The sequence below is a fragment of the Mesoplodon bidens genome, assembly GCF_964165515.1.
Source record: "Mesoplodon bidens genome assembly, chromosome: 12".
NCBI classification, from domain to species: Eukaryota; Metazoa; Chordata; class Mammalia; order Artiodactyla; family Ziphiidae; genus Mesoplodon; species Mesoplodon bidens.
This window is the reverse complement of record NC_138168.1, coordinates 82,229,998-82,255,048: the sequence shown is the minus strand read 5'-3', so window position 1 is coordinate 82,255,048 and position 25,051 is coordinate 82,229,998. Positions and strand designations below refer to the sequence as shown.

Below are 25,051 nucleotides of genomic sequence, written 5' to 3'. Positions count from 1 at the left end.
CTCTTGCCGGGCAGGAGCAGGCCAAGGGCAGAGATGTGTCTGTCCCCAGAAGCTGTGTCCTTGGCAAAACCCCCCAAACCCTTCCACTCCCTCTATTCTCCTTGGCAGTTTCAACTTCCCTTCCAGTTCCTTGGAAACACTATTTTGTAGTTTGTTAGCTGGCACTCCTGAAATAAATAGCATATTCTGTTTCAATTCAGGAGCATAGGAAACTATCTTTAATATTCTATAAAATTAGAGAAAATGATGTACTCTGAAAAACATTTTCCATATAAATTGTTAAACTTCTGCAGGGTTACTCTGGGCCAGGCCTTCACAGCTGCACATCCAGATCAGGGCCATTCCACCACCCAACACTTTTCCCTGCTTCAATCTGCCCCTCACCAGCATCACCACCACCAAGCCACTGCCAGATTAATCTTCCAGAGATAATGCATTCATCACGATTTTCCTCCCAACTTAAAATCCTATATCCCTCCCTTAGATCTAGAGGCTATAATAAACCTTATATCCCAGGGTTATTTTTAAGACCCTGAAAAAGCTGAGCCAGTACCTGTCCCACCCAACCACCAGCTATTCATCACTTCCTAGCCCACACCTCTGCTCTCACGTGCTCAGGAGCCTCAAGCAACCACTGTTACTCCTACAGTTGACCCTTGAACAGTAAGGATTTGAACTGCACGGGTCCGCTTATACGCAGATTTTTTTTAGTAAATACTACGTACTACAGCACCACACGATCGTGGTTGGCTGAATACAGAGGACTAACTATAAGTTATACACTGGAGGGTTGGAGCCCCTAATCCTTGTGTTATTCAAAGGTCAACTATACCTCCAAATTGTCCTACCATGCGCCCCACTCTCCTCGCAGCCTGGATCAGCTTTCATACCAACAGACCTCTTAGCAATTTTTTAAGGCCATATCCTTCCAGCCTGGATCAGCTTTCATACCAACAGACCTCTTAGCAATTTTTTAAGGCCATATCCTTCCAGGAAGTCTCCTCCATCTCCTCTAGATCACAGCACAGCTCAACCCCTGATGCCTCACAGCATTTGATGACAATGCTAGTTGGTACTAACTTATACCATTCTAGAATATTCTTTAGTTTCATGTTTATGAGGCCTGCTTTCTAACTAAATAATACATTTTTTAGAAACAGGGTCCATATTTTATAATTATTTTTTTTTTATTTTATTTTTTTTATTTTTTTTTTTATTTTTATTTTTATTTTTTTATTTTTTTTTTTTTTTTGCGGTAGGCGGGCCTCTCACTGTTGTGGCCTCTCCCCTTGCAGAGCACAGGCTCCGGATGCGCAGGCTCAGCAGCCATGGCTCACGGGCCTAGCCGCTCTGCGGCATGTGGGATCTTCCCAGACCGGGGCACGAACCCGTGTCCCCTGCATCGGCAGGCGGACTCTCAACCACTGCGCCACCAGGGAAGCCCTATAATTATTTTTATATTTTGAAGCTATAGGCATCTGTTAGGTATGTCGATATCTGAAGATGGACAAATAAGCGAGAGGGAAGAATTGGGAAGGGAGAAAGACGACACAGGATATCAGAAAAGAAGAAGGCAACGGTGGATCCAGGTATGAGCAGAAGATCTGTCTCAACCGTGCCATCATTTAGAAATACTTGAAGGGGCAAGAGATGGGAATTACTTGGTTATTTTGCTACTGCCAATTGATAAATCCCAAATTCTTAGTGTAACACAAATATATCACTTGAATGCATGCCTTTCATCAGTTTCTTATTTACAGCCAGAAATTTCTTTCTACACATTCTAAGTTCTTCATATATATGCAGGCAGAAAAAAAATTCTAAGCAAGGTTAAATATTCAAACACAAATAGAAGATTGATAATGTACTGTTTGATTTGTGATTTAAGTCAAACGCTATATGGAAAATTCTTTTCTGATGGGGTGTCCAAATTGTTGTATTGCCATGGAATTTTTTTTAAAGAACCTGGTCTCTCTATAATAATTTACAAAGTAAAAAGAATGAAAAATTCAGGAACACACCAACCCATCTTTGCCCTATCCCTCTTCAAGTTCCCAAATCATCTGACACTGATTTTGAAGGGACTGTAGTGGATACTGTTGTGCACCACCAGACCTCTCTTTCAAGACAGAGGCATCCTTTCCCTTAGCTGTTCATGGTGCAAGAATGGGAACCCACCTCTTCTGAAGGCAGCTGCTTTGACCAGTAGACATGGCATGACACGGCATGCCTCACTGGAAGCAAGCAATTCTGAATGGCCACCCCAGCTCCCAAGCCCCCTGTAGGATCAGCTCAACACAATTCAACGAGTCCCTCCTTAATCATGCTCCCTCACTCCCTTACTCCTGAGAACGGTCCTAATAAAACTCCTCACATGCAAATCTCTACCTCAGTGTGTTTCCCAGGGAAACTGAATGAAGAGAGGGGTGCTAGAAATTTCACCGACACTTGTGTAAGTGCTCAGGCTGTCTGAGTAAAGGAAAATAGAAACTAAGCTTCTCCCTCTCCTCTAAAATGCAAACAGCATAGAAAGTAGCTGTTTAATTATGTGAATGTGGAGACAGGCCAAAGAAAGTATCTTCCTTAGCACCTTATCTGTTATAAACAGAAAAAACAAACCAAAAAATTAGTGGTTTTTTTCTAATCCACAGACACAGGAAAAGCTGTATTATACCAAACTACTCTTTCTCAGCCATCTTCTGTATTAGAATCGCATGTGTCTAATCTTCCAATAGTTTTACCATATAAATTTTGTTCCCAAAGTGCCAATATATGAGAGAATCATCCAGGCCAGGAGCTACTCAACACGAGGGAACAAGATTTGGTCACAAAATGTTCCAGTGTCCATATACAGCCACCCAAGGTTGCAAAGCACATCACATCCCTCATATGACAAAACTGCAGCCATTAAGTACTTGAGCCAAAAAGCCACAGAAACTACTCCCTGTAGAGGTGTAGGAACCAGTTCCCCCATCTGAGTCTGCCCCGAGTGACATGAGCCATGGGAGGAAACACTTGTAAATAACCTGTACCTGGTTTTCTATGGCTTTCCTGTTCTTTGGGTCGCTCACCACGGACAGCTGTAACTCTGCCATCTTCTTCATCTTGCTATCCATATCTATCTTCTGAACGAGGTTTCTGGTCTGGTTCTTCAGCAGCCGAACTGTGTCCTCTTTGCCGTGCTTCTTTGCGAAAAGGGATGCGCAGGCCGAGTGGATGGCAGTGACCCAGTTCTCCAGATCTGTCTGGCTGGTGGCCTAAACACAGGGGGGAAAAAAGCAATTTGGAATTGTTTCACCACAAAAGTGTTCTCTAAAGTGGCAGGCTGGGCTTGAATATGTAAAACCCCAAAGTACCTTCACTTCATAAAAACTGTTTGTTTTATTTGTTTTTTTTTTTTTACGGTACGCGGGCCTCTCACTGTTGTGGCCTCTCCCGTTGCGGAGCACAGGCTCCAGACGCGCAGGCTCAGCGGCCATGGCTCACGGGCCCAGCCACTCCGTGGCATGTGGGATCCTCCCGGACTGGGGCACGAACCCGTGTCCCCTGCCTCGGCAGGCGGACTCTCAACCACTGCACCACCAGGGAAGCCCAAAACTGTTTAATTTTAAAAACACACACTCACCACAGGTCCACAGGCTTCCTTTACTCCAGAGGGCCTGTGAGAACATCGAGGGTGACACATGGCCCCAGATAGAACGGGAAGACAAACTACTGATAGAATCAAGCTGTACACCAGCAATAGGGGAGTAATAAGAAAACCAGGGTTTATCCACGCAGTGTACATCATGCTGCTCTCTAAAAAGCACTTTATCGTCATAATTTTAATAGGATGAGAAAATATTAGGACTAAATGGTTACACTGTGAAGCCTGGATATGAAATTTCATCTACGGTATGGACTCAATTATGAAAAATAACAATAAAAGAACATTTCGGGGAGGACACAATAATTTTAAAATAGTCGTCTGTGAATATTGGCAATGTGGAGAGTGGTTTTCTTTTTCTACCCTTCAGTACCTTCAGACACAATGACCATATAGTATTTTCATATAAGAATATTTTATTTTAAAAACAGTAAAGAGGGCTTCCCTGGTGGCGCAGTGGTTGAGAGTCCGCCTGCGAACACAGGGGACGTGGGTTCGTGCCCTGGTCCGGGAAGATACCACATGCCACAAAGCGGCTGGGCCCATGAGCCATGGCCGCTGAACCTGCGCGTCCAGAGCAATGGGAGAGGCCACAACAGGGAGAGGCCACAACAGCGAGAGGCCCGCATACCGCAAAAAAAAAAAAAAAAAAAACAGTAAAGAAAGTCTGAACAAAGCAGAATGGGCAAAGATGTATGATTCTAAGCAGGCTGAAACACACGTTCAGTTTCCCCTGATGCCCAGAAATAACCACACACGTTCACACCACGAGGTTAATCCTCCAGTGACCTGTGGGATCGTACAGTGGGAACTACTGGGAAAATTTCTTTAAAACTAAGGATATTTTTCCTGAATCACAAAATAAAATATTCATTTCATACCTCCCCCTAAGTCCATGCAGATTTAATCCAGTGTATTTACCTTTCCTACAATTCATATGAACACCAGTTTGTTACTTTGCTTTAAAGCACCACAGAAAGTTCAAGCAAACCTTTCTGTTAAAAGAAGGAAAATCAAACCTTAGGCCCTGACTCTTTTCAGTCAGGTCAGGTTGAGGACAGCAATAAGGCTAGGGGCCCAGGGCGTTTACCAGGTTAGTGCTGGGAAATCCTATTGCCCAAAACACTTCAGAGAATTCTAGATTCCAAAGAATCTAGAATCAAAGGGGTCCAAAACAACTATATTGCTCTAAAGGGGCCCTGGGGGCAGCCAGGACCAAGCTTATCAGAGACCTGAATCGAGGACCTAGGAGGTTTTCCATGAAGCTTCCAGCCACATAGAATCTATAGCTCATGTTGTGTCTACACCCAGTACTGGGTTTGGATTCGGAGGCATTTCAGAAGCACACTTCACTTCCTGGCTCTCACCCCCATTTCTCTGGAGTTAATTCATAATAACAATAGTCATAATACTTAGAATTTCTTTAGCACTGAACACATGCATATCATATTGTTTACCCTTAAAACAATCCTAGAAGCTATTATTATCCTACGGGTTGAATGGTCTGAAGCTCAGAGAAGTTCAGTAAGTGTTGCAAGATGATGTGCAGACTCAGCGAGAACACCAGGATCCACACCTCAGCCTGACCCTCCTTTGCTAGAAAGATTCTAAGAATCATAACAGTAGATAACCTGAACCTTAACGTCCTAAGACCACTTCCACAGGGTAATGAGACCCTACAGTATTTGTCAATGAGGGTTTTCCTGAAAAGCATCTTCACTGCCACTGGGATTTTGGGAAGAACTTAAGCCTCTACTGTCCATTTTCTCTGGGTTTTCACTTAAAAACTTCCACTCTGGAAACTTTGGATCTTGTACTCACTAGATCACAGACTAGGCCAGAACAGGATAGTAATTTTTCTCTCTTTGTATCCTGAAGAGCAGCCCAGGGGCTACAGCCTGGCATTTCATGGGCAGGCATCCAAGAAGTGTTTGCTGGATGAATGGCTGCATTTGCAACGACCCTGCGGCACCTGGCAGTCAGCGGAGGCCAATTTTCTTGCTTAAACCTTAATCCAAAGTCTGACAGCTTTTAGTCTATTTCAAATTGCTAAGTTGTGCCTCTTAATTCTGGTCCTTCTCATCCTAGCAGGACACAAGCTATCGCCTCCACCCTCCATTTAGAAAGCTCAGCAGATGGGCATCATCAGAAAATCCACGAACAACAAATGCTGGAGAGGGTGTGGAGAAAAGGGAACCCTCTTGCACTGTTGGTGGGAATGTAAATAGATACAGCCACTATGGAGAACAGTATGGAGGTTCCTTAAGAAAACTAAAAATAGAATTACCATATGACCCAGCAATCCCACTATTGGGCATACACCCAGAGAAAACCATAATTCAAAAAGACACATGCACCCCAATGTTCACTGCAGGACTATTTACAATAGTCAGGTCATGGAAGAAACCTAAATACCCATCGACAGATGAATCGATAAAGAGGTGTGGTACATATATACAATGGAATATTACTCAGCCATAAAAAGGAACGAAACTGGGTCATTTGTAGAGACGTGGTTGGATCTACAGACTGTCATACACAGTAAAGTAAGTCAGAAACAGAAAAACAGGACTTCCCTGGTGGCGCAGTGGTTAAGAATCCACCTGCCAATGCAGGGGACATGGGTTCAAGCCCTGGTCCGAGAAGATCCCACATGCCGCGGAGCAACTAAGCCCGTGCGCCACAACTACTGAGCCTGTGCTCTAGAGCCTGTGAGCCAAAACTACCAAAGCCCGCGTGCCTAGAGCCCATGCTCTGCAACAAGAGAAGCCACCGCAATGAGAAGCCCATGCACCACAATGAAGAGTAGCCCCCGCTCGCCACAACTAGAGAAAGCCCACGTGCAGCAATGAAGACCCAATGCAGCCAAAAATAAATAAATTTATTTAAAAAAGAAAAAAGAGAAACAAATACTGTATATTAACGTATATATGTGGAATCTAGGAAAATGGTACAGATGAACCGGTTTGCAAGGCAGAAATAGAGACACAGATGTAGAGAACGAACGTATGGACACTAAGGGGGGAAAGTGGTGGGAGGGGTGGTGGTGGGGAATGAACTGGGAGATTGGGATCGACATGGATACACTGATATGTATAAAATAGATAATAATAAAAAGTAAAAAAAGAAAGCTCGGCAGTACCTGGAAAAGGTAGACATCTCCAAAGGAGTTGCTGAGGCAGAAGACATTTTCCTTCTTAGGATGTTCTGGGACGGCCTGCACTATGCTGTCTTCTGCAAACAGGGCACACCGAGGGGCACTACTCTGATCCATGGAATTCTTCCCGTAGGTCTCATAAAACAGCAGGGTGCATCCTGTGAAAGAGAGAAGCACGGTCCTTATCACATGTCCCGAGGATCTATCTAGGAAAGGAATGAGAAGTAAAGGATACGGACAGACGGAAGGAAGGAAGGAAGGAAGGAAGGAAGGAAGGAAGGAAGGAAGGAAGGAAGGAAGGAAGGGGAAGGGAAGGAGGGAGGAAAAGAAAGAGAGACAGAAAGAAGAGAAAAGAAAAGAAAAAAGAAAATGACTGAATGAGACTGTTTACCACTAACGGAAATTTTGGTATCTAAATTATGCCTAGTTGTGTTAGCATCAACCCAGATGAAAATGAGATGTTTCTTGTAAAGGTAATAATGGTAATAACAATACCAAGCATTTATTGTTGCTTACTCTGTGTCAGGAATTCTTCTAAGTATTTCACATGCTCTGGCTTATTTGGTGCCCAAAGCAGCCTTAGAAGGCAGGCGCAGTTATTAGTCCCATTTTACAGATGGAAAGCCTGAGAGTTTACACCACATTGCAGGTCCCATAGCTGGACTGCAGTGGAACAGGATCTGAACCCAGGCACCCTGGCCACAGAGCCCTCCTTCATAACCACAGCACCACACTTCTTAGGAGATCTAAATGCAGGAGACAGAAGAAAACCCCGTATTCATTAACTAAGCGAACTTCTACACTTAAAATGTGGGGTCACAAGAAACTGAGTTCACCTGGGGCACTTTGCCATTTGTGACAAAGTACCCAGTTTATTCTCCAAATGCCACACAGAATAACTTAATTTTAATATATTCTCTTATCTCACAGTGATAGGAAATATTACTACCATCTTGCTAATTTAGACTGAGAGGAAAATGAAGCTACATGTCCCTGTATTTTAAAACGTTACCCTAAAGTGCCACTACATATGCTTTCAGGTACATAGCTTTCCCCTAATAAGCTAATAAGATATTCTAGGCAGAAGTTACTAGGGATCTGTTTTGATCATTTGCTAGGAATGCTTTCTAATGAGACGTAATTTTTTTTTTTTTTTTTTTTTTTTTTTTTTTTGTGGTACGCGGGCCTCTCACTGTTATGGCCTCTCCCATTGCGGAGCACAGGCTCCGGATGCGCAGGCTCAGTGGCCATGGCTCACGGGCCCAGCCGCTCTGCGGCACGTGGGATCTTCCCGGACCGGGGCACGAACCCGTGTCCCCAGCATCGGCAGGTGGACTCTCAACCACTGTGCCACCCGGGGAGCCCGTGAGACGTAATTTTTAAGCAAATTCTAAAATGCTCACAAGTATGTTTACTTGTTGAATATCCCTTAAAACCTTCAACCAATCAACATTTCTGAGCACTTCTCATGTGCTGATGAATTATATGGTACCATCATGATATGGGCACCATCCCTTGCTTTGAAAATATTGGGCTGGCCAAAAAGTTCATTCCAGTTTTCCCATAAGATGTTATGGAAAAACCTAAATGAACCTTTTGGCCAACCCAATACTTTCCACACTGACAGTTAATGAAGCAGTAGCCTGCTTTCCCCTGCATTGTAAATGCATGGGGTCCACTTCATGGCTGCTTTACCCTGCTACATTATGAGTCTTCATTCATAAAAGTTTACATGTTTTGAAAACTATCTCACTCTTACCAGTTGCACGTCTTCCCTTGAAAACAGATCTTAATTTGGATGAACAAGTTTATATAATGGAGCCCAGCGTAGCACAGAAGCCAGGAGAAAAAAAATGCAGGACCCTAGCTCAAGACAGCACTTTCTCCCTCCAAGCTACTTTCTGATCTCAAGAAGCACTGAGCGATCTCTCCTCCCACAATCAAAACTCACCCAAACACAGAAGCTGTGAGAGCCTCTTAGAACAAGGGAGAGGAGGAAGAGGTTTATGGCCAGAGCTACTGCGGCAGGTCTGAGCCTGTCTTTTCTTCCAGCCACTAACGGACTTAGAAACAATCCCCAAGTCTTTCCATCAGGAAAAGCCTGTGCGACATCCCATGACCATGGGACCCGAGGACAACAGAGCAACACCAGCTCCACCCAACTCCCAATTCTTTCCAAAGGGTTCATGTTCACTTCCCAGCGCCCCTAACACTGAGCTCCCAGGGGCGGTGGTTTGAATCGCGGCATCCAGAGGAAATGAACACAATCTTGGGCAGATGCCAGAACGCTGCCAACCCTAACGTCCCCCTACGCCCCACCCTGACAGAACGCAGCTCTCCCGGGGAAGCGTGAAACCAAAACAGGGCATTTCGCTTTAGAACCAGGCCAGTATGTCAAACAATTTGCAGAATTTTGTTGCCATCGAATTTAAGGAACAGGAAACCAGTCGTAAGTCTATTACATCGAGTTTTACTTAATCTGCATCTCTGACGCGGGGGCGATGAGGCTGATGGAAAGGGGCTGCGCGCCGACGTCAGCAGAGCCTCCCGGGCCCACCCCACCCCCCAATGCTGTGGCCGTCAGCCCTGCCCTGTCCACCCCCCCAGGAGCTGGTGTCAGCCTGGGCAGTGGTCAGTGGAAGCAAAAAGAGAAAACAGATCAGAACAGCACTGGAAGCACAAGAAGAGAAGAGACTGTATTACTAGAAATATCACCAGGGAAAGGAGAGAAATTAGTCTCGGTCTCCCTTCAAATCCACCTTCTCAACCCACACTCATCTGTCCTCCCTGTCACAGGCACAATGACCAGCATCCTAAACTTCCTTTATGAACCCCCCTCCTGACCTCGGTTATGTACTGTGTGTTTTGAGGGACAGCTTTAACCCCCTTGCCAACTATTCTGCCCAGGAAGTTCCCTGTGAACCGCACGAAAATCCACTCATTGGAAAAGACAGATGGAAAGCGGAATTACCCTTGTTAAAAATTTATTACATCCTCCGAACCCTAAAAAACATTCGCGCCCTTAGCATACCTATACATTCGACGTAGGTGGGCAACCAGATGGTTGGCTGATAGCCGCTCTCTCTGAATAACACTGTTTCTACTTTAGTTACATAGAGACTCCAAGGATAATTTAAAAGTTCTGCTTAAATGTACATGTGTGTATATATATACACATATATGTTTTTAACTATGATTAAATGAGATAGTTAAGTCCAAATATTACAACTTGGATTCTAAGCCAAGAAAGTTGAATTCAATATATTGAATTCCCAGAGGAAAGAGGTGTAGAAAACCATATGGAAAAGGTTATGCTGGCAAAAAAAACATCTCTATCCCATGCCTTTCCTTGGCTGCAAAGGAAACAAAGGGATGTGTGCTTTATAACATTTACCCCTACAAAGCACCCTTTATCCACGGGTCTTCAAGTGTTTAACCGGCAAGGGCTCAGGAAGGACTGTGGATCTTGCAATCGTCAGAGACAAGTCAGGACCATCCCTGCCCCCGAAGTCAGCAACCAGAAGTTCGCCGGGGAAGCTGCCAGGATGGAAGACAGGGTCCTGGAGACACCCTCTTCCAAACTTAAGTGATCCCTGCCTGAACTTCCCCCAGGAAGCCTCCAACACTCTGGCGTTGCACAAATGTCTCCAGTAGCAGGGAACTCAGGAAGGCAGTGGGTTTGTTTGGTTTTTTTCTGTTGTATTTTTTACATTAATTCACAATCAGCTTCTTTTCCATTTATTAGTCCTATCCCAACCTCAGATGAACCAGAATAAATTCAGTGTCTCTTTTACCAGACTGACACATCCTATGCATGACACATTCTAGAACACAGTGCACCCACTCTAAATACCGCACGAATGGGATGCAGCTTCACGCTTTGAGTCACAAACAATTCCAGACGCTCATTCCCCTGAGGGGACATTTTTCACTCCCCTCTTCAGCTGGAACTTTTACAAGACCCACTGGCTCGTTGATGAACAAGTCTCCTGCAATATCCTGCCCCTAAGGAGAGAAACGGCCAACTCTGACCAGGGCAGAGGCAGGGGGGAATGATGGAGCTGCAGACAACATGACATCTCTAATGATGTAGCCAACAACGTGTGTGCTCTTTAAATCGTATCTACTTTCATTTTAGCCTCATCACAGTGGAAACCCATTGTGAATGGCCTGCAAATCGAACCCTCAAATCTTTTTCACTTGTAATACTTTGCGGCTATACCTCCTATCCTGTACTTGGGTAGCTCTTTGATTATTAAAACTTAAAGCATCACTTATCCCTTCAAAATGTTATCTTGCTGGATTTGACCCATAATTCCAACCTTCCAAATCTCTTCCGTCATCCAGTAGAAAACCCCGCCTCTCCAGTACACCCAAACTGGGTAAGCTCTTTGCCTTCCTCAGCCACAAGGTATCACAAGGATCCAAATCCAGAGGTTGGAAAAGAGGACTGCATCCATGTGGGATGCCAGGTCTTGGGTTTTATAAACCCTCCAGTTTGCTAGGGAAAGGAGATGAGATGCCTTTGCGGGTGCACCTTTCCCAGAGGGGCTTCTGGGTAATTATGAATCGATGCCAGCTCCCCAAGGCTCACAATTTCTAAATATGGGGAGCGCCACAGACAGCTCCGGGCCTTTCACACTCGCTGTGTGCAGATGTGATTTCTGTTTCTGCCTTCTCTCATGACAGGGAAGGGTGGTGGCCGCTAATGAGGTTTGACTTTGCACACCACACCAGGTTCCGCCGACAAAGAGTCACACAACAGCTGTGAAGAAATGCCAGAGGCTGTGGGACTGCTCTGTGTCCACATCTGTATAAATCAGCATGATCCTGACTCAGAGCCTTAGATCACTTCAAATAATCTATTCATCCACAATGAGCAAGGTGATTATAATTTTTAAATGGCAATGCTTGTGAGAAAACTTTATCATCTTAACAAAGCAAATGCTTTCTCCTATTTCCTCTGCATCAAGAAAAGAAAAAATAAAAGCATTTGTTGGTGACGACAATTAGACTCTCAGTTCATAAAGGCGAGGTGACACAAATCAAATAAAGCAGATGAAATTCTTAGTTGTACAAGCTGGGAAGGATACCTCTTTGGAGTTTTGAACGTGCACAGAAATTCATGATCTATATTCCAAATAACTAAACTAACGTTTGGTAACTTATTTGGGGCTCCCCTCCCACCCCCCAGATGCAGGAAAAGTATTAAAGAATGGTACAGAAATACCTATAATGAGCAATAGTTATTAAATTCAATCATTACTTATGAGAATGAATAATGTATACGAATGTTAAGTGAGGCATATTATACAGGTGTGAGAAGGTATTTGTAGGAAAGCAGGCTGGTAGATTCTGGAACAGATGCCTTCACGTGAACTCAGGTCAACACTGCACTCACTGACACTTCCTAGGAAAGAGGACAGCGGAGGAAAGGACCCCTGGGACTCTCTGGGTGGTGACGATCACTTACCTTTAAGTGTCACCCAGTACTGCTTCCATTTCCTCCGAGCCACCAGCTCCAGCTTCCTTTCCTTCTGCAGAGTGACGAGGGCTTTGAAGAAGAGCCACCCGGCTTTGCGCACCACCCCCTGTTCCTTCTCAAAGAGCAGGTCCAGTTGCTCCAAGGAGCTGAGCGAATCGCTGCTGGATTCGGCGGTCTCTGTGGACGTTTCGAGGTTCTCCGTGTTGGTCCTGCTCATTTCCAGCTCTCGCATGAAATTCTCGTAAATGTTCTGTTGGAGGGGATCGCTGCCAATCGCGTGAGCGGATTCGCTTCTGTGGCACAGGATCTGAGCCGAGCCCCCGGACCACAGGGATGCAGATGCCTGGGAGGGCCCCTGCACGTCCACGTTCAGCCCATCCGAGCGACTGTCAAAGTAGTCACTGCCCTCCTTGGATCTCGGCTCCTGTGGGCAACACAGATGACCACCCATCAGAGGTTACATATGACCAAAGCACCCCTTCCCCAATGCGGCATATGTGTTAACAGTGTGGTTTGCTAATACCACTGCCGCAAAGCAAGATTCTTTTTTTTTTTTAATGCATCTTTATCCATCAAGTCTGCAAATCAGAAAGAATTATAGAAACAGTATTGCTCAACCCAACGTATAGCCTGTGGAATCAATGCTTAAAAAATGTAAACCAAATAACCCTGACTATCCTAAATCCAAACCACAGTTAGCATCAAAAAATGAACTAGTATATTCAAAACACACTAGCGAAGATTTCTGGACTGATACTTCTTTGCTAATTGTGAATCACTATCTTCCGGGAAAGAATTCATGTTCTTGCAGTCTTGTTTTTCTTCTGGATCATTTTTAAGCTAAATTAGATGAGCACTAGTTCCAGGCTCAAGGAGGGCGTGGTTTATACAAACTTTTCTTCCCCTCCCCACACTGAGCAGTCTCAGCTTCTCACCCCCTCCCAAGGTCTAGACATTGAGATCTCTAGCATCATATTTTCCCTCTTTGGATAGTGAAAACCATGCACCTGGGGTGCCTTATCCACAAAGGGTAGTGGTTAGCAACTGTAGCTTTTACTTCGTAACAAATATTTTTTACTTGGGGAATTCTTTCATGAAAGGAATGTACTATTAATTCATTCACATTGTTTAATTTGAACACCTATTTTATTTTAAGCACTGGGAATACCAAAGCATGACTCTTTAATATTTATTCTGCCACAAACTCAGACACAGGCAGTTCTAAATAAAATTAATATTTATTCTAATAACCGCTGCTCCCCTTAAGACAACATGCACTGAACAGTGAATTGGCCATGTACAGAGATGAAAACACAAAGGTTTCCTCTAATGTCTAGATCAGAAGTCTAGACATTCAAGAAGAATAACTTGCATAGAGGCCATTCATTGGTCAACAGCAGTAAGGAAATTTTTCAGCAGAAAGTGAGCTAATTTATGACTTAAAAGACACTGACATTCCAAACTTACAGTTTAAATTAAGGTAACTCTGCAGAGAGACTCTAATACTCATCTACTCAGAGGCTAGTGGGTTTTCCTTCTCCATTAAAATAAAAAGGAGGGAAAACAGGATCAAGGACCATTGACTAAAGACCTTATTTTGAATATTCCCCTGTGTGGAGGGGTTTTCTTTTCAGAAACTTCATCCAGAAATCAAGTCGCAATTAGTTGCTATCTTTTGCAGGAAAATCATCAATAGAAAAGTGCTTCTAAATACCCAAGGGCTACAAGCAACTAAGCCCCAAACATAGCTGTTACTAATGAAAATATTATCTTCCGCCCTGTTTATACTATGTCCCATAATCAGATTTATTTATACACTGATGCTTATGCAAGAACAGAGCAAATAAGCCAGCTGTGGTGAGTCACTTGGACAGGAAACTTTCAACATAGTTTAAGGTTTTTTTTTTTTTTCAATTGTCACTTTGTTGCTCTTCAAAAGTTCTTAGGAGATGAAGGAATACTTCTCATTTAGCTAGTATTGACATTACTTCAGCTATAAATAGGACTCTCTGACTCACAGCCCCAAAACACTGGGATTGCCTCTGGTACCCAGCTGGAGCTATAATGGGGTGTTTCAAACCAAGCAGAGCCCTGCCAGAGAAAGGCATCAAGAGGCAAACTTAAGTGTAACCTGTTAGTGCTCCTGACATTGTTTCTCATAAGAGGGAGACTTAAAGGCACAGCACTAACTTTTAAATGTTCAACTGGAGCAAAGCAAGACAAATTTTCCTCCATGACAAATGGAGAAAGATTGCATTTTAGCATCCATAACTGATTCTTATACACAGACATGAACTTTCCTGGCCTCTAATAAATTTGTAAAGCTTCCTATCTAGAATCCTAATAGCTAGTGACTCATTTTCAGGCTAATAGGAAGGAAGGAAGGAAGGAAGGAAGGAAGGAAGGAAGGAAGGGAGGAGGGAGGGAGGACAGTTCCTAAACGGTCTCAGCTGGATTTCCTGATCTCTGTGTTATGGGTGTGAAACTAAGGTGCTATGTTAGACATGTACATAAAGAAGTCTGATTTCCATTTCCACCCCCACTGGATAATCGTAAACAATGGATAACATAACGATGACAAGAGCACTATAGCAAAGAGAAGAGAGGAATTCAAGAGATGTCACTAAATTCCTTTGGAGCTAAAGGAAAACTCTTATCACCATTCCTCACTCTCTAGGAAAAAGTACCAAATTTACCATGTCATTCTTCGTATGCTATTGTCCTTTTCACAGTAATGGCCACTGGTCCTCTGCAGAAATTCCCTGTGACTATGTAGCCCTCAAAGGGCAGTGAGAGCCTAAAATTAAGATGGTCAGAAAGGCGGAGTCTCTGTGTCCTGAATCTCCACTGTAAGAAACTCTGCAGTAGTAGTCACTGCTACCCCTCAAATATATCTGGTCCTCCCCTAGGGTACACGGCAGGACCATTCCCTACTCCCCACCCACCTCCCTTGGAGTTAGGCAAGGCCATGTGACTTGCTTTGGCCAATAAATGTAAACAGAAGTGAAATGTGTCACCCCTGAGTGGGAGCTTCAAAAGCCAACACACGGTTCTTTCTCCCTCTGCCACAGAGGCTTGCGGTGTGCCAGATGGTAACTGCTCTGTGGACCCGGGGTCCCAGAGGGGAACAGTGCAGACCAGAGTTACAGCTTGAATGAGACATAGACTTTGCTTGTGCTAAACCTCAGAGAATTGAGGGCTTTTTGTTACCTCCGCATAACCTAGCCCACCCTGACTGACAGAATGGAAAGTTTACCCAGGGCAGGAGCAAGGCCTCACAGGTCTCAGCAAAGCTGCATTAATATGAATAGTTTACTAGCATCAAACACATGCTCTTCTCCAGCACATGTGTGTTCCCTCCCCCTCCCTCTAGCTTTGAATAGTGTGATATTCTTTCTCAGCTATGTAAGTTTTTCCACTGATTAATCTGCTTTCAGGCTGTAACTCCCCAGAGTGGTTGAAAACCCTATAAAAAAAAAAGGACTGCTCTTTTTACGTCACTTTTTTCTAAAAAGTCAAAACCAATATGTCTACCCATCATAGGAAGATTTTCCAAGCCTAAGCCCTGCTGGCAAACAGAAGTCTGTGTGTGTAAGAGGATAAGCATTTGGTCCTTACTATAGCATACTGTCACAAACTTTGCTCCTATGCACTGACTACATTTTTTAAGGATCCAAACTTTGTCTTCACGTTCAACTGTAAAAGAAAAACAAAGGCCAGAGTTCCCTGGTGGCCTGGTGACTCGGGTTCAATCGCTGGTCAGGGAACTGAGACCCCAGAAGCTGCATGGTGCAGCCAAACAAAACAAAAGAAGAAAAAAGCAAAGGCATAGCCAACGGAAGTGGCATACTTACCAAAAAAGTACATTTTGCTCACCTTTATAAATTATCAAAATTTGACACAAGCATAACTCAAAAGCTGCCTTCATAGGTCACTTTTCAAAAATACAAGATAGTTTATTATCTTAATATTCAGTAACCCCGAAGTAATGACTAGTGTCTATCAACAGTACCTTGGCTATGTGTCTAGGTGGAAAAGGCACACCTTTGAGCTTTAGCAGAAGTGGCTTTGGCCCTGGCTTCTCCCCTAATCAGCCGTGTGTCTTCAAACTCCTTGAACATTAGTTTCTTCATTTTAATATGAGGGGGAGTCCTTTCTAGCTTTCAAATTCAGATTCTTTGATTGTAACCAGTCTGTTCTTAACTTCACAGGCTTACAGATCATCCAGTTAAATCTTTGGATGATACAGACTTGAAGGAGGGTCACTTCCCAGGGTGGCTGGGCAGCGAGGTCCCGCATGGGGCAGAATGTGGTCAGTTCACAGTGGCAAAGGGTCTGCTTTGGACCTGAGTGGAAACGGAGTGAGACACGGCAGAGCCGGGTGTAAGGCAGGCCACAAGCACAGATGAGAAACATGCAAGTAAGAGATGTGGGGGAACAGGCTTAAGGGCCACAGCAGATGACAGCTGAACACTAGTCGACAACACAACACTTGCATCAGCAAGGCGGGAAAGCTGTCTGTGTGGGACTGCAGCTCCCCAGAAAGTAGGAGTTCTCTCTCCAATTATGCTGGACTGCTGTCAGTTGTTTGGGAAATGGCAGCTGAGAAAAAAAGGTCAAAGAAATCTCTACTACAGCACTTAGCAGTTTAGCATGAAGAAGTAACAAGTAAGAAGGGAGCAAATGACTACATTCAGGGGTATGAAGAGTTCTGGGGCTTCCCTGGTGGCGCAGTGGTTGAGAGTCCGCCTGCTAATGCAGGGGACACGGGTTCGTGCCCCGGTCCGGGAAGATCCCACATGCCGCGGAGCGGCTGGGACCGTGAGCCATGGCCGCTAAGCCTGCGCGTCCGGAGCCTGTGCTCCGCAACGGGAGAGGCCACAACAGTGAGAGGCCTGCGTACCACAAAAAAAAAAAAAGAGTTCTGTAATAGGACAATAATCATCTATTCTTCGTCTCTGTGTAGAGGAGGAGAAAAGGGCACAAAGTACAATTTGGGGGCAGGGGACGTGGACCTTATACATAAGAAGGAAATAACTAATGGTAAATTTTATAGATCTGAAACAATCTGCTCAGGGAAGTTATTTTCTATCCTAAAGCTCTATTTAATTTTATAAGTATATATCTATCTAGGATGGTTTAAATGCAGTTCTACTAGAGACAAACTGGTCATTCAAATTTCCTTTAACAATCTGACTTATATTGAGTTAAAAAAACAAAACACTTTCTCCCTTCTATAAATTATTAAAAGTAAAAACAAACAAACAAAGAGCAAGCAACTGAAAACCTAGAAATCCCGTTACCTAAGAAGGCAAACTATTACTTTCCTTCCTGATGTCGAAGTCATTTTGTTTCCCCCATTCAAACTTTATATGCCCATTAAAAGGATTACCATCATCATCGTGATTCTTATTTTCTCAACATCATCATACTTTTGCTCTTCCACGTACTTAGGTCAAGATGTTTTCAAAACTGTTAGCTGCCCCCATGAGGAGGTGGTGAGATTATACATATAGATCACCCACATTTTTTTTCCCGATGTACCAACTGAACAACAGGAATTTTAATTTCTCCAAAGTCATATCGAGCTCAGCAAGGCTACTCATCCCAAAATGACGATCTCTCTCTCTTCCTTTCTGTTTAGGCTTTAAGAATGAGCTCTAGCAAAATACTCAGATCACCAGTTCACTGGGGAAGTCTCTCCAACGCTGTCCTTTCTAAGAACCGCTTGGCCAGGTCTTGGGATGCGGCCTGTGGGGTTCATACCAGAGTCCAGGAGACGAGACTGGACAGAACCCGGGAGACTGAAGTCCAGGGTTAAGAGTGAAAATGCACATCTGAAGCAAAAGGAAAGAAAGAAAACACACACACACACACACACACCTGCGAACAAGACGTGCCATGGCTTAGGCTAAACTCTTCACTCTCACGCGCTCATTCAAGCCTCAGGACACGCTCTGCAGTAGCTTCTGCTAACTTCCCCATTTTGCAGATAGGAAACCGAAGAGCATCTCTCCTGGCGCTCCAAGCCTGACTCACCTGGAGTCTTCTTTTCTTTCTGGAGAGGCTTCCCGTCCAGTCGCTGATGCGGCGCATCCTGGCTTTCAGGGTGTCCTTCTTGGAGGGCTCCTCGCTCAGGGCCCTGGACTTGCGGCAGGGAAGGGTGAAGGAGGCGAACTGCCCGGGCTCCCCGCGCCCCACGCGGGCCGGCACGTCCATGTCGGAGGCGAAGGAGACGCGGGCGCTGAGGCTGGCGCGCGTGCCCATGTAGTCGTCGGAGAGCCGCAGGGCGGCGGGCGCCAGGCTCCCCAGGGTGGCGTCCGGGTAGGGTTCCCGGAGGGACGAGAGGGAGGCGCTTTGGCTGAAAGGCTTTGGAGCATCCCTGGGCGGGAAGCCGGCGTGGAGGCCGGGCTCGTGCTCAGGCTCCGGTGTGCCGGGCGCCGCGAAGGAGCCCTCGGCCTCGCTGACCTCGCCGGCCGGGCCCCAGGGCGAGTCGTACCAGGAGGACTCGGAGCTGAGCGAGCTGCCCTTGCTGGAGCGCGGACGCGCGGCGGCGGAGGCGGCGGGGGAGGCGCGCGGGCTGGGCGGGGCGCCGGCCGAGTAGCGCAGCAGCTGCACGGGGCCGCCCGAGGCCCCCGGGGACGCGGCGCTGTGCGGGCCACCGCTGTGAAATTCCACCCGGAGGCACCCGTCCAGCTTGCCCAGCGTCTTGATAAGCACCCTGGGGCTCTTGCGGTCCTCGCCCGGAGGGGTGGACGCGACGCTCTCGTCCCTGCCGTAGCAGTTGAGAAGGTGCCCATTGCAGTCCGTCGAGGCCGCGTGGTTATCCGCCGGTGGGTGCCCGACGTAGTGGAAGCCGTTCTCGGGGGAGAAAGCAGCATCGTTGCCCTGGAAATCCGATCCCGAGGCATTTGTCCTGTGCTTGGAGTAGGCACTGCCTTTGGAGACTTTACACGAGGGACCACCCGGTCGGGATGCATAAGGCTGATTGCTCTTGAAGTGAGAAAGGCAGCTTCGGGCCAGCGACCTGGACTTGTACCCGGCTCCGCTGCTTCCGTGACCCCATCCGTGCAATGACTTGTCATCCTTTGCATGAAGGCCACGGATTTTCAGGGAGCAAGGCTTTTGCTTAGCACCAGTAATAGTATTGCTATGATTTTTAGATCCTTGAAGGGTGTACTGACTCTCGGAGTTCCCCATTTTCACCTAAATTAAGAACAGTAGCATCGGTAAGAGTCACGACCTAAATTAACTTCCACTATGACAGAACTTTCTAAAAATACGTTCTTCACATGACAAAGGAACCAAGCAACTTCTTTCTGAACCTGACACAACTCAGAGACATAGGGACAAGAGTGACTTACAGAATTGGTTCTCCTCCTAAAATGCAGGTCATCAGCCAGATAAACAGTAACTGCCCGCTCCTGTGCTAGTGATTTTAAGCACACGATCTGTTGTCTGATGTTAATTCAGAAACTGAACAGGCATAGGAATCAGCTTAATACAAGAGACCTCCTATAGGCTTGGGATTGGGAGGTTTTGAACCAATGATTCTTGAAGAGAAAAATGAGGGGAAAATATCTTTACTCTGTCACTCCAATATAATGATTTTTCAGTGACCACACAGACCACACAGATATATTTTCATTATACATAAGCTACTGGAAGAGCTCATATAAGTGATTACTGCTGAAAAATGACCACATTGGTAATAACATGACTCTGGGTACCATACTGTGTTGGAGCTTTCGTACCACACAGAGTAGGATATCAAAAAGGATAAGGACTAGAAGTTCTCAAAAACTAAATGAGATGGAAAAAAGGGGAGGAAAATACAAGCTCTCATTCGGGACAGAAAAACATTTTAATGAAACATCTCTAGCGCTTTTCTAAAGACTTTAAGGGTTCTCACTTTAGAACCTGATGACAGAAAAAAGTCTGAAGCTGACTTATTAGAATGTGGGTATTTAAAAAAAAACCTGTTAGATTCTTTCAATTCCCTTTAAAACCCCAATTTGCTTAAGGAGTCTATTAGTTAAGCCAAATTCAAGGTGAAACTTATCCAAACCTCCCCCCGAACCCCACCCTCAGTTTTTTATTCTAACCAGTATATCACTGTTTGAGGCAAGTTGGAGGTGATACTTCCACTCATGTCTCCAAATATATGTAGTAGGTTTTTCATTTTAATTCTTTTGTACCTAAGAATGTACAGCCACAAAATTCAAAAGGGCTGACGTTTCTTTGGTGGCAATTATCAAACACAGTTTAAAATGCAAATAATGGGAACAAATAATTAAACCTTTACTAATCCCCTAAATCACAGTCATGCAACTAGACATGAACCGCAGCTCCCATGAGCAGGACTTACCTGCAGTCTGGTTTGTGCACTGAGGGAGATTAATGGTCAGTCGACTTGACAGGGTCCTGGGAGCAAGGCAGCATGGTTAGCAAGTGAGAGGAGTGAGTCCATGAAATGATCCTGAAAAACAGAAATAGGAGTAAACTCTGTCAAGCGTTCTACACCCATGAAACGAAGGTTTCATGTAAATTACCTGAAGAAACAACAGGTGCCCAGAATCCCTGTCAAAATAATACATGGAATGTCTGTGAGCTGCCTGATCCATGGGGGTTGTTTGGAAGATGTGAAGGAAACCAGGACCAACCCCTCCCCACACCCCTCCCCACACCCCTCTCCCCCACCTTGCAAAGGCCTTTCACTCCACACAGTCTGCATTCAAATGTACGCCTTTGTTTCAGGGGAGAGCAGGTGAAAGTGCTGCCCTGAGTCATGGCTCATCTGTCACCACCGCTAGGAAAACAACTCATAGAAGCACCGTCCTGGTATGGCGAGAACGGGTCCCTGTTCCCCATTTGACGAAGCAGCAAAAACAAAACCCAAAACGTAGTCACAGGGAAACAGCCCTTGGCTAAAATAACGCATGTCAGAGAGGCGGACCCGGTCGATGAGATGAAAAGGTTTTCTCCAGCACCTGCTTGGGTCTCGCTGCACAAAGCTAGAGGCAGGAAGCCCACCTTTGAGGGAAAGAGGGGGGGCTTGGGGTGCTGCCATCTGGCTGTGCTCACTGCCGGACACAAAGCCTTTATTTCCGCCACAGAGTGAGCAGAGCAGTGAGGGGCCACTAGTGACTTTCTTCCTCTTAAAAAAAAAAGTTTATTTGTAATTGTGGTACAACACATGTAACATTTACCATCTGAACCAATTTCAAGTGTACAGACAGTAATGCGAAGCACGCCCACATCATTATGCAATCCATCTCCAGATGCTTTCCATCTTGCAAAACTAAATCTCCGTACATTAAACAACTCCCCACCTCACCCTCTCCCCCATCTCCCCAGCCCCTTGTAACAACCATTCTATTTTCTGTCTCTATGAATTTGATAGCTCTTGGTACATTATGTAAGTGGAATCACACAGGATTTGTTGTTTGTAACTGGCTTATTTCATTTAGCATAATGTCTTCGAGGCTCATCTGTGTTGCAGCATACATCAGAATTTCCTTCCTTTTTAAGGCTGAATAATATTCCATTGTATGTGTACACAATTCGTTTATCCATTCATCTGTAAATGGATACCTAGAGACTTCTTTCTACCTCTTGGCCATTGTGAATAATGCTGCTATGCACATAGGTATACAAATATCTCTTCAATACTCTGCTTTTACTTCCTTTGGGTATATACCCAGAAATGGAATTGCTGGATCATATAGTAATTCTAGTTTTCATTTTTCAAGGAGCCACCATACTGTTTCCCATAGCAGCGGCACCATTTTACATTCCCACCAACAGTTCACAGACTTCTAATTTCTTTACATCTTCACCAATACTTGTGATTTTCTATTTGTTTGTTTTATATAGTGGCCATCCTACAGTATGAGATGATATCTTACTGTGGTTTTGATTTGCATTTCCCTAATGATTAGTGATGCTGAGCATTTTTTTCATGGTTTATTAGCCACTTGTATAGCTTCTTTGGAGGGTTCAATGGTGACTTTTAAAGTTCATGAAGCACTGGCACGGGACCTAAGTATGTCCAATGAGGCAAAGATACAAGTCTATCTGGGACGATCCACACACACACATTTTAAATTGAAAAAAACATTTTTTAATGTCAAAGATTTCCCACTTAGGCATGAGCAGGAGATCTAACAGTCTTTATAAAGACTGAGGCCGGCATCTAACTAACAAGGTCTGAAATGGTACCTACTACATTACTGACCACACCTTCCCGTGGGCAGCCTCTCCCAAACATCTAAAAGGCAGAAGAACCACTGGTTGAGCTGCCACTAAAAAGTGGCCCCCGTGATACCTCTGACACGGGAGCTAGAACACAAGAACCCCACCTTTTGAAACTTCAAAACCTGAGTTGTCTGTCTTTTCTCAGCTACACTCTTTTAACACAGGAACTAAAAGTGGCCAGAGAAGCTCCCAGCTGCTGGGTCTGAGACCTCACACAATAAGCTGATGGGCATGAGCCTTTGTGCTTGTGTACTTTCATCAAGACCAAGGTCTGGTGATGACCCACAAGTGAAAGTCTCCTGGGCGGCTCTTTGTCAGGCCCTTCTGATCCCAGGATCACGTGCCCAAAGACGAGCACACACAGCACTGGCTTAAGGCCCCCAACCCAGCAGCATAAAGCTGCCACTGAGAGAGGGTCCCGCTGGGTCAGCCGCTCAAGGACAAACAAAGACAGGGGTTCAAAGGCACAGAATGGCTTAGGGTTGGAAGTTTATGCCCCAGCGGCAGATTGTAACCTCAACTTGTCTTACTCCTTTTGAAGTTAAATAGCTTAATTTTAAATTTCATGTCCTATTTTAAAACACATAGCCCTGAACCCTGTCCTTTCTGAGGTGCTGTCCATTAAGGCCTGCAACTTTGGGGCTCACAGAAGCATTTAATAAACACCTGTTGAATTGAATGAAAGCAACTTCACCTGTTAGAAGGTTGATCTGGGCACAAACTAAGAGCAGGAATCATCCCAACAGGATCTGGCTCAAAGACTGATGTATTAATCCATGAGGCGATGTCTCAATAATTAACACAGTATTGTCCGGAGAAAAGCCAAAAGGCGGATACAACATGCAATGTGACACGTGGACGATGCTGACCAGCTGTTCAACATCCCTAGTCAATCAATCCCACAAAAGGAAAACAGCCTTAAACTGTAGCAAGGAGAATTTATCTAATATTTATGAGGAATTTATTGACAGAGAAGGGTAATCTCTGAGGGAAACTTTAGATCTGTCCCTGAGGAGCTTGGCAAATTGAACTGCTATTTATCTGTCATGCTTCAGCTGTGATTTTTTGTCTGAAAGCAAGAGAATAAACAGGTCAGGTTTTCTGCAACCCTGACTCTCTGAACTCTTTTACTAAGGGAATTTTATAGTATTCAACTTAAAAAAAATTTATTGATAGAAAGCAGGCTGACAATATCAAAATGACAGATTTCCTGTGAAATTTTTTAAAAAGAAATAGCTAAAAGCCCCCAATAGGAAAAAGCATGCACATTGGGTACACTAACCTGCAGTAATACATATCAGGTACACTAATGTACAACAAGGCCCACAGTTGACCCAGAGAAAATTTAAGTGACGCTACTCAGGAATAAATGAAAGGGTGCTAAGACTGTGTGGACTTCACAAATATTCTATGCTGTGTATAATTTTTTTACAATTATTTTTATTTATTGAATAATTATAATATTGGAATTTTAAAAAATTGATCACCATCTCCTGAACCTAAAAACAACCCTTGTCTTTTGTTTTCTACATTCCCTTCTAATTCCCAATCTTATGAATGTGCTATGTAGCTTTTTAAGCTAAAGTCACAAACAAGAATGGAAGTTTTTTTCCTTTTTTTTTTAATTGAAGTATAGCTGATTTACAATTTGTGTTAGTTTCAGGTGTACAGCAAAGTGATTCATATACATATGATTCAGTTATATATATATGTATTTATATGTATATATATATATATCTATCTCACATATACATTCTTTTTCAGATTCTTTTCCCTTATTCTTTATTACAAAATATTGAGTATAGTTCCCTGTGCTATACAGTAGGTCCTTGTTATCTATTTTATATATAGTACTGTGTATATGTTAATCCCAAACTCCTAATTTAAACTTTTTTAAATTGCAATCAATTACCACCCCAGAAATGTCCAGCAATGTGGAGGAATTCCACAAATATGTCATCAGAATCCCAGCAGCCACTGTGACCTACTGAATCTCACAGCAGGAATCTTTTAGGAGGAAATTCAAGATTTACCTTTTTTTCACTTGCCTTGAGCTTGGGCTTGAACTGATGTGTCAGATGGGCAAATTCCCTGCTTCCACATAATATAGAGTTCAGAGCAAAGGAAACTAAAATCCTCCAACTCTCCTTGGTCTCCGCCTGTGCCGGCTGCCCAGATGGAGCAACTACAGGGAAATCAGAGACAACCCGAGCAGGCCAGATGGCGCTGTGCAGAGGACTGGGGGCTGACTGGTGACAGCGAGCAGAACGGAGGCGTGGGGACACAGAACAAAAGCCAGACTTAAGGCTTGGCGAGGCAGTTAAGGGGAGCTCAACAAGATATCAACAAGCCTTCTCATGTAATTTTAGAAAGATTTTTATACTGAAAGAGGAGCCTCATCATTGGACAAGACAAACATTTCAGAGAGTGATAAGAGCTGGAAAAAAAGATAAGAAAAGGACTAACCATTAATCATAACAATATCTACTTAGTTCCCTTTACTTAG

General features: G+C 44.4%; 1 protein-coding gene across 3 annotated transcripts in view; it reads right to left on the bottom strand.

The window, feature by feature from the left end:
* Positions 1–25,051, bottom strand: part of TIAM2 (TIAM Rac1 associated GEF 2) — a 236,226-nt gene that overhangs the window by 92,889 nt on the left and 118,286 nt on the right. For all 3 annotated transcript variants that reach the window (XM_081251340.1, XM_081251342.1, XM_081251341.1), the window contains 5 exons: positions 20,657–20,767; positions 18,328–19,494; positions 12,277–12,712; positions 6,789–6,961; positions 3,033–3,257 (listed from right to left, as the gene is read on the bottom strand). In XM_081251340.1, coding sequence (XP_081107466.1) covers positions 3,033–3,257; positions 6,789–6,961; positions 12,277–12,712; positions 18,328–19,488 — 1,995 coding nt within the window. In that variant the 5' untranslated portion in view covers positions 19,489–19,494; positions 20,657–20,767. The remainder of the gene's footprint in view (positions 1–3,032; positions 3,258–6,788; positions 6,962–12,276; positions 12,713–18,327; positions 19,495–20,656; positions 20,768–25,051) is intronic.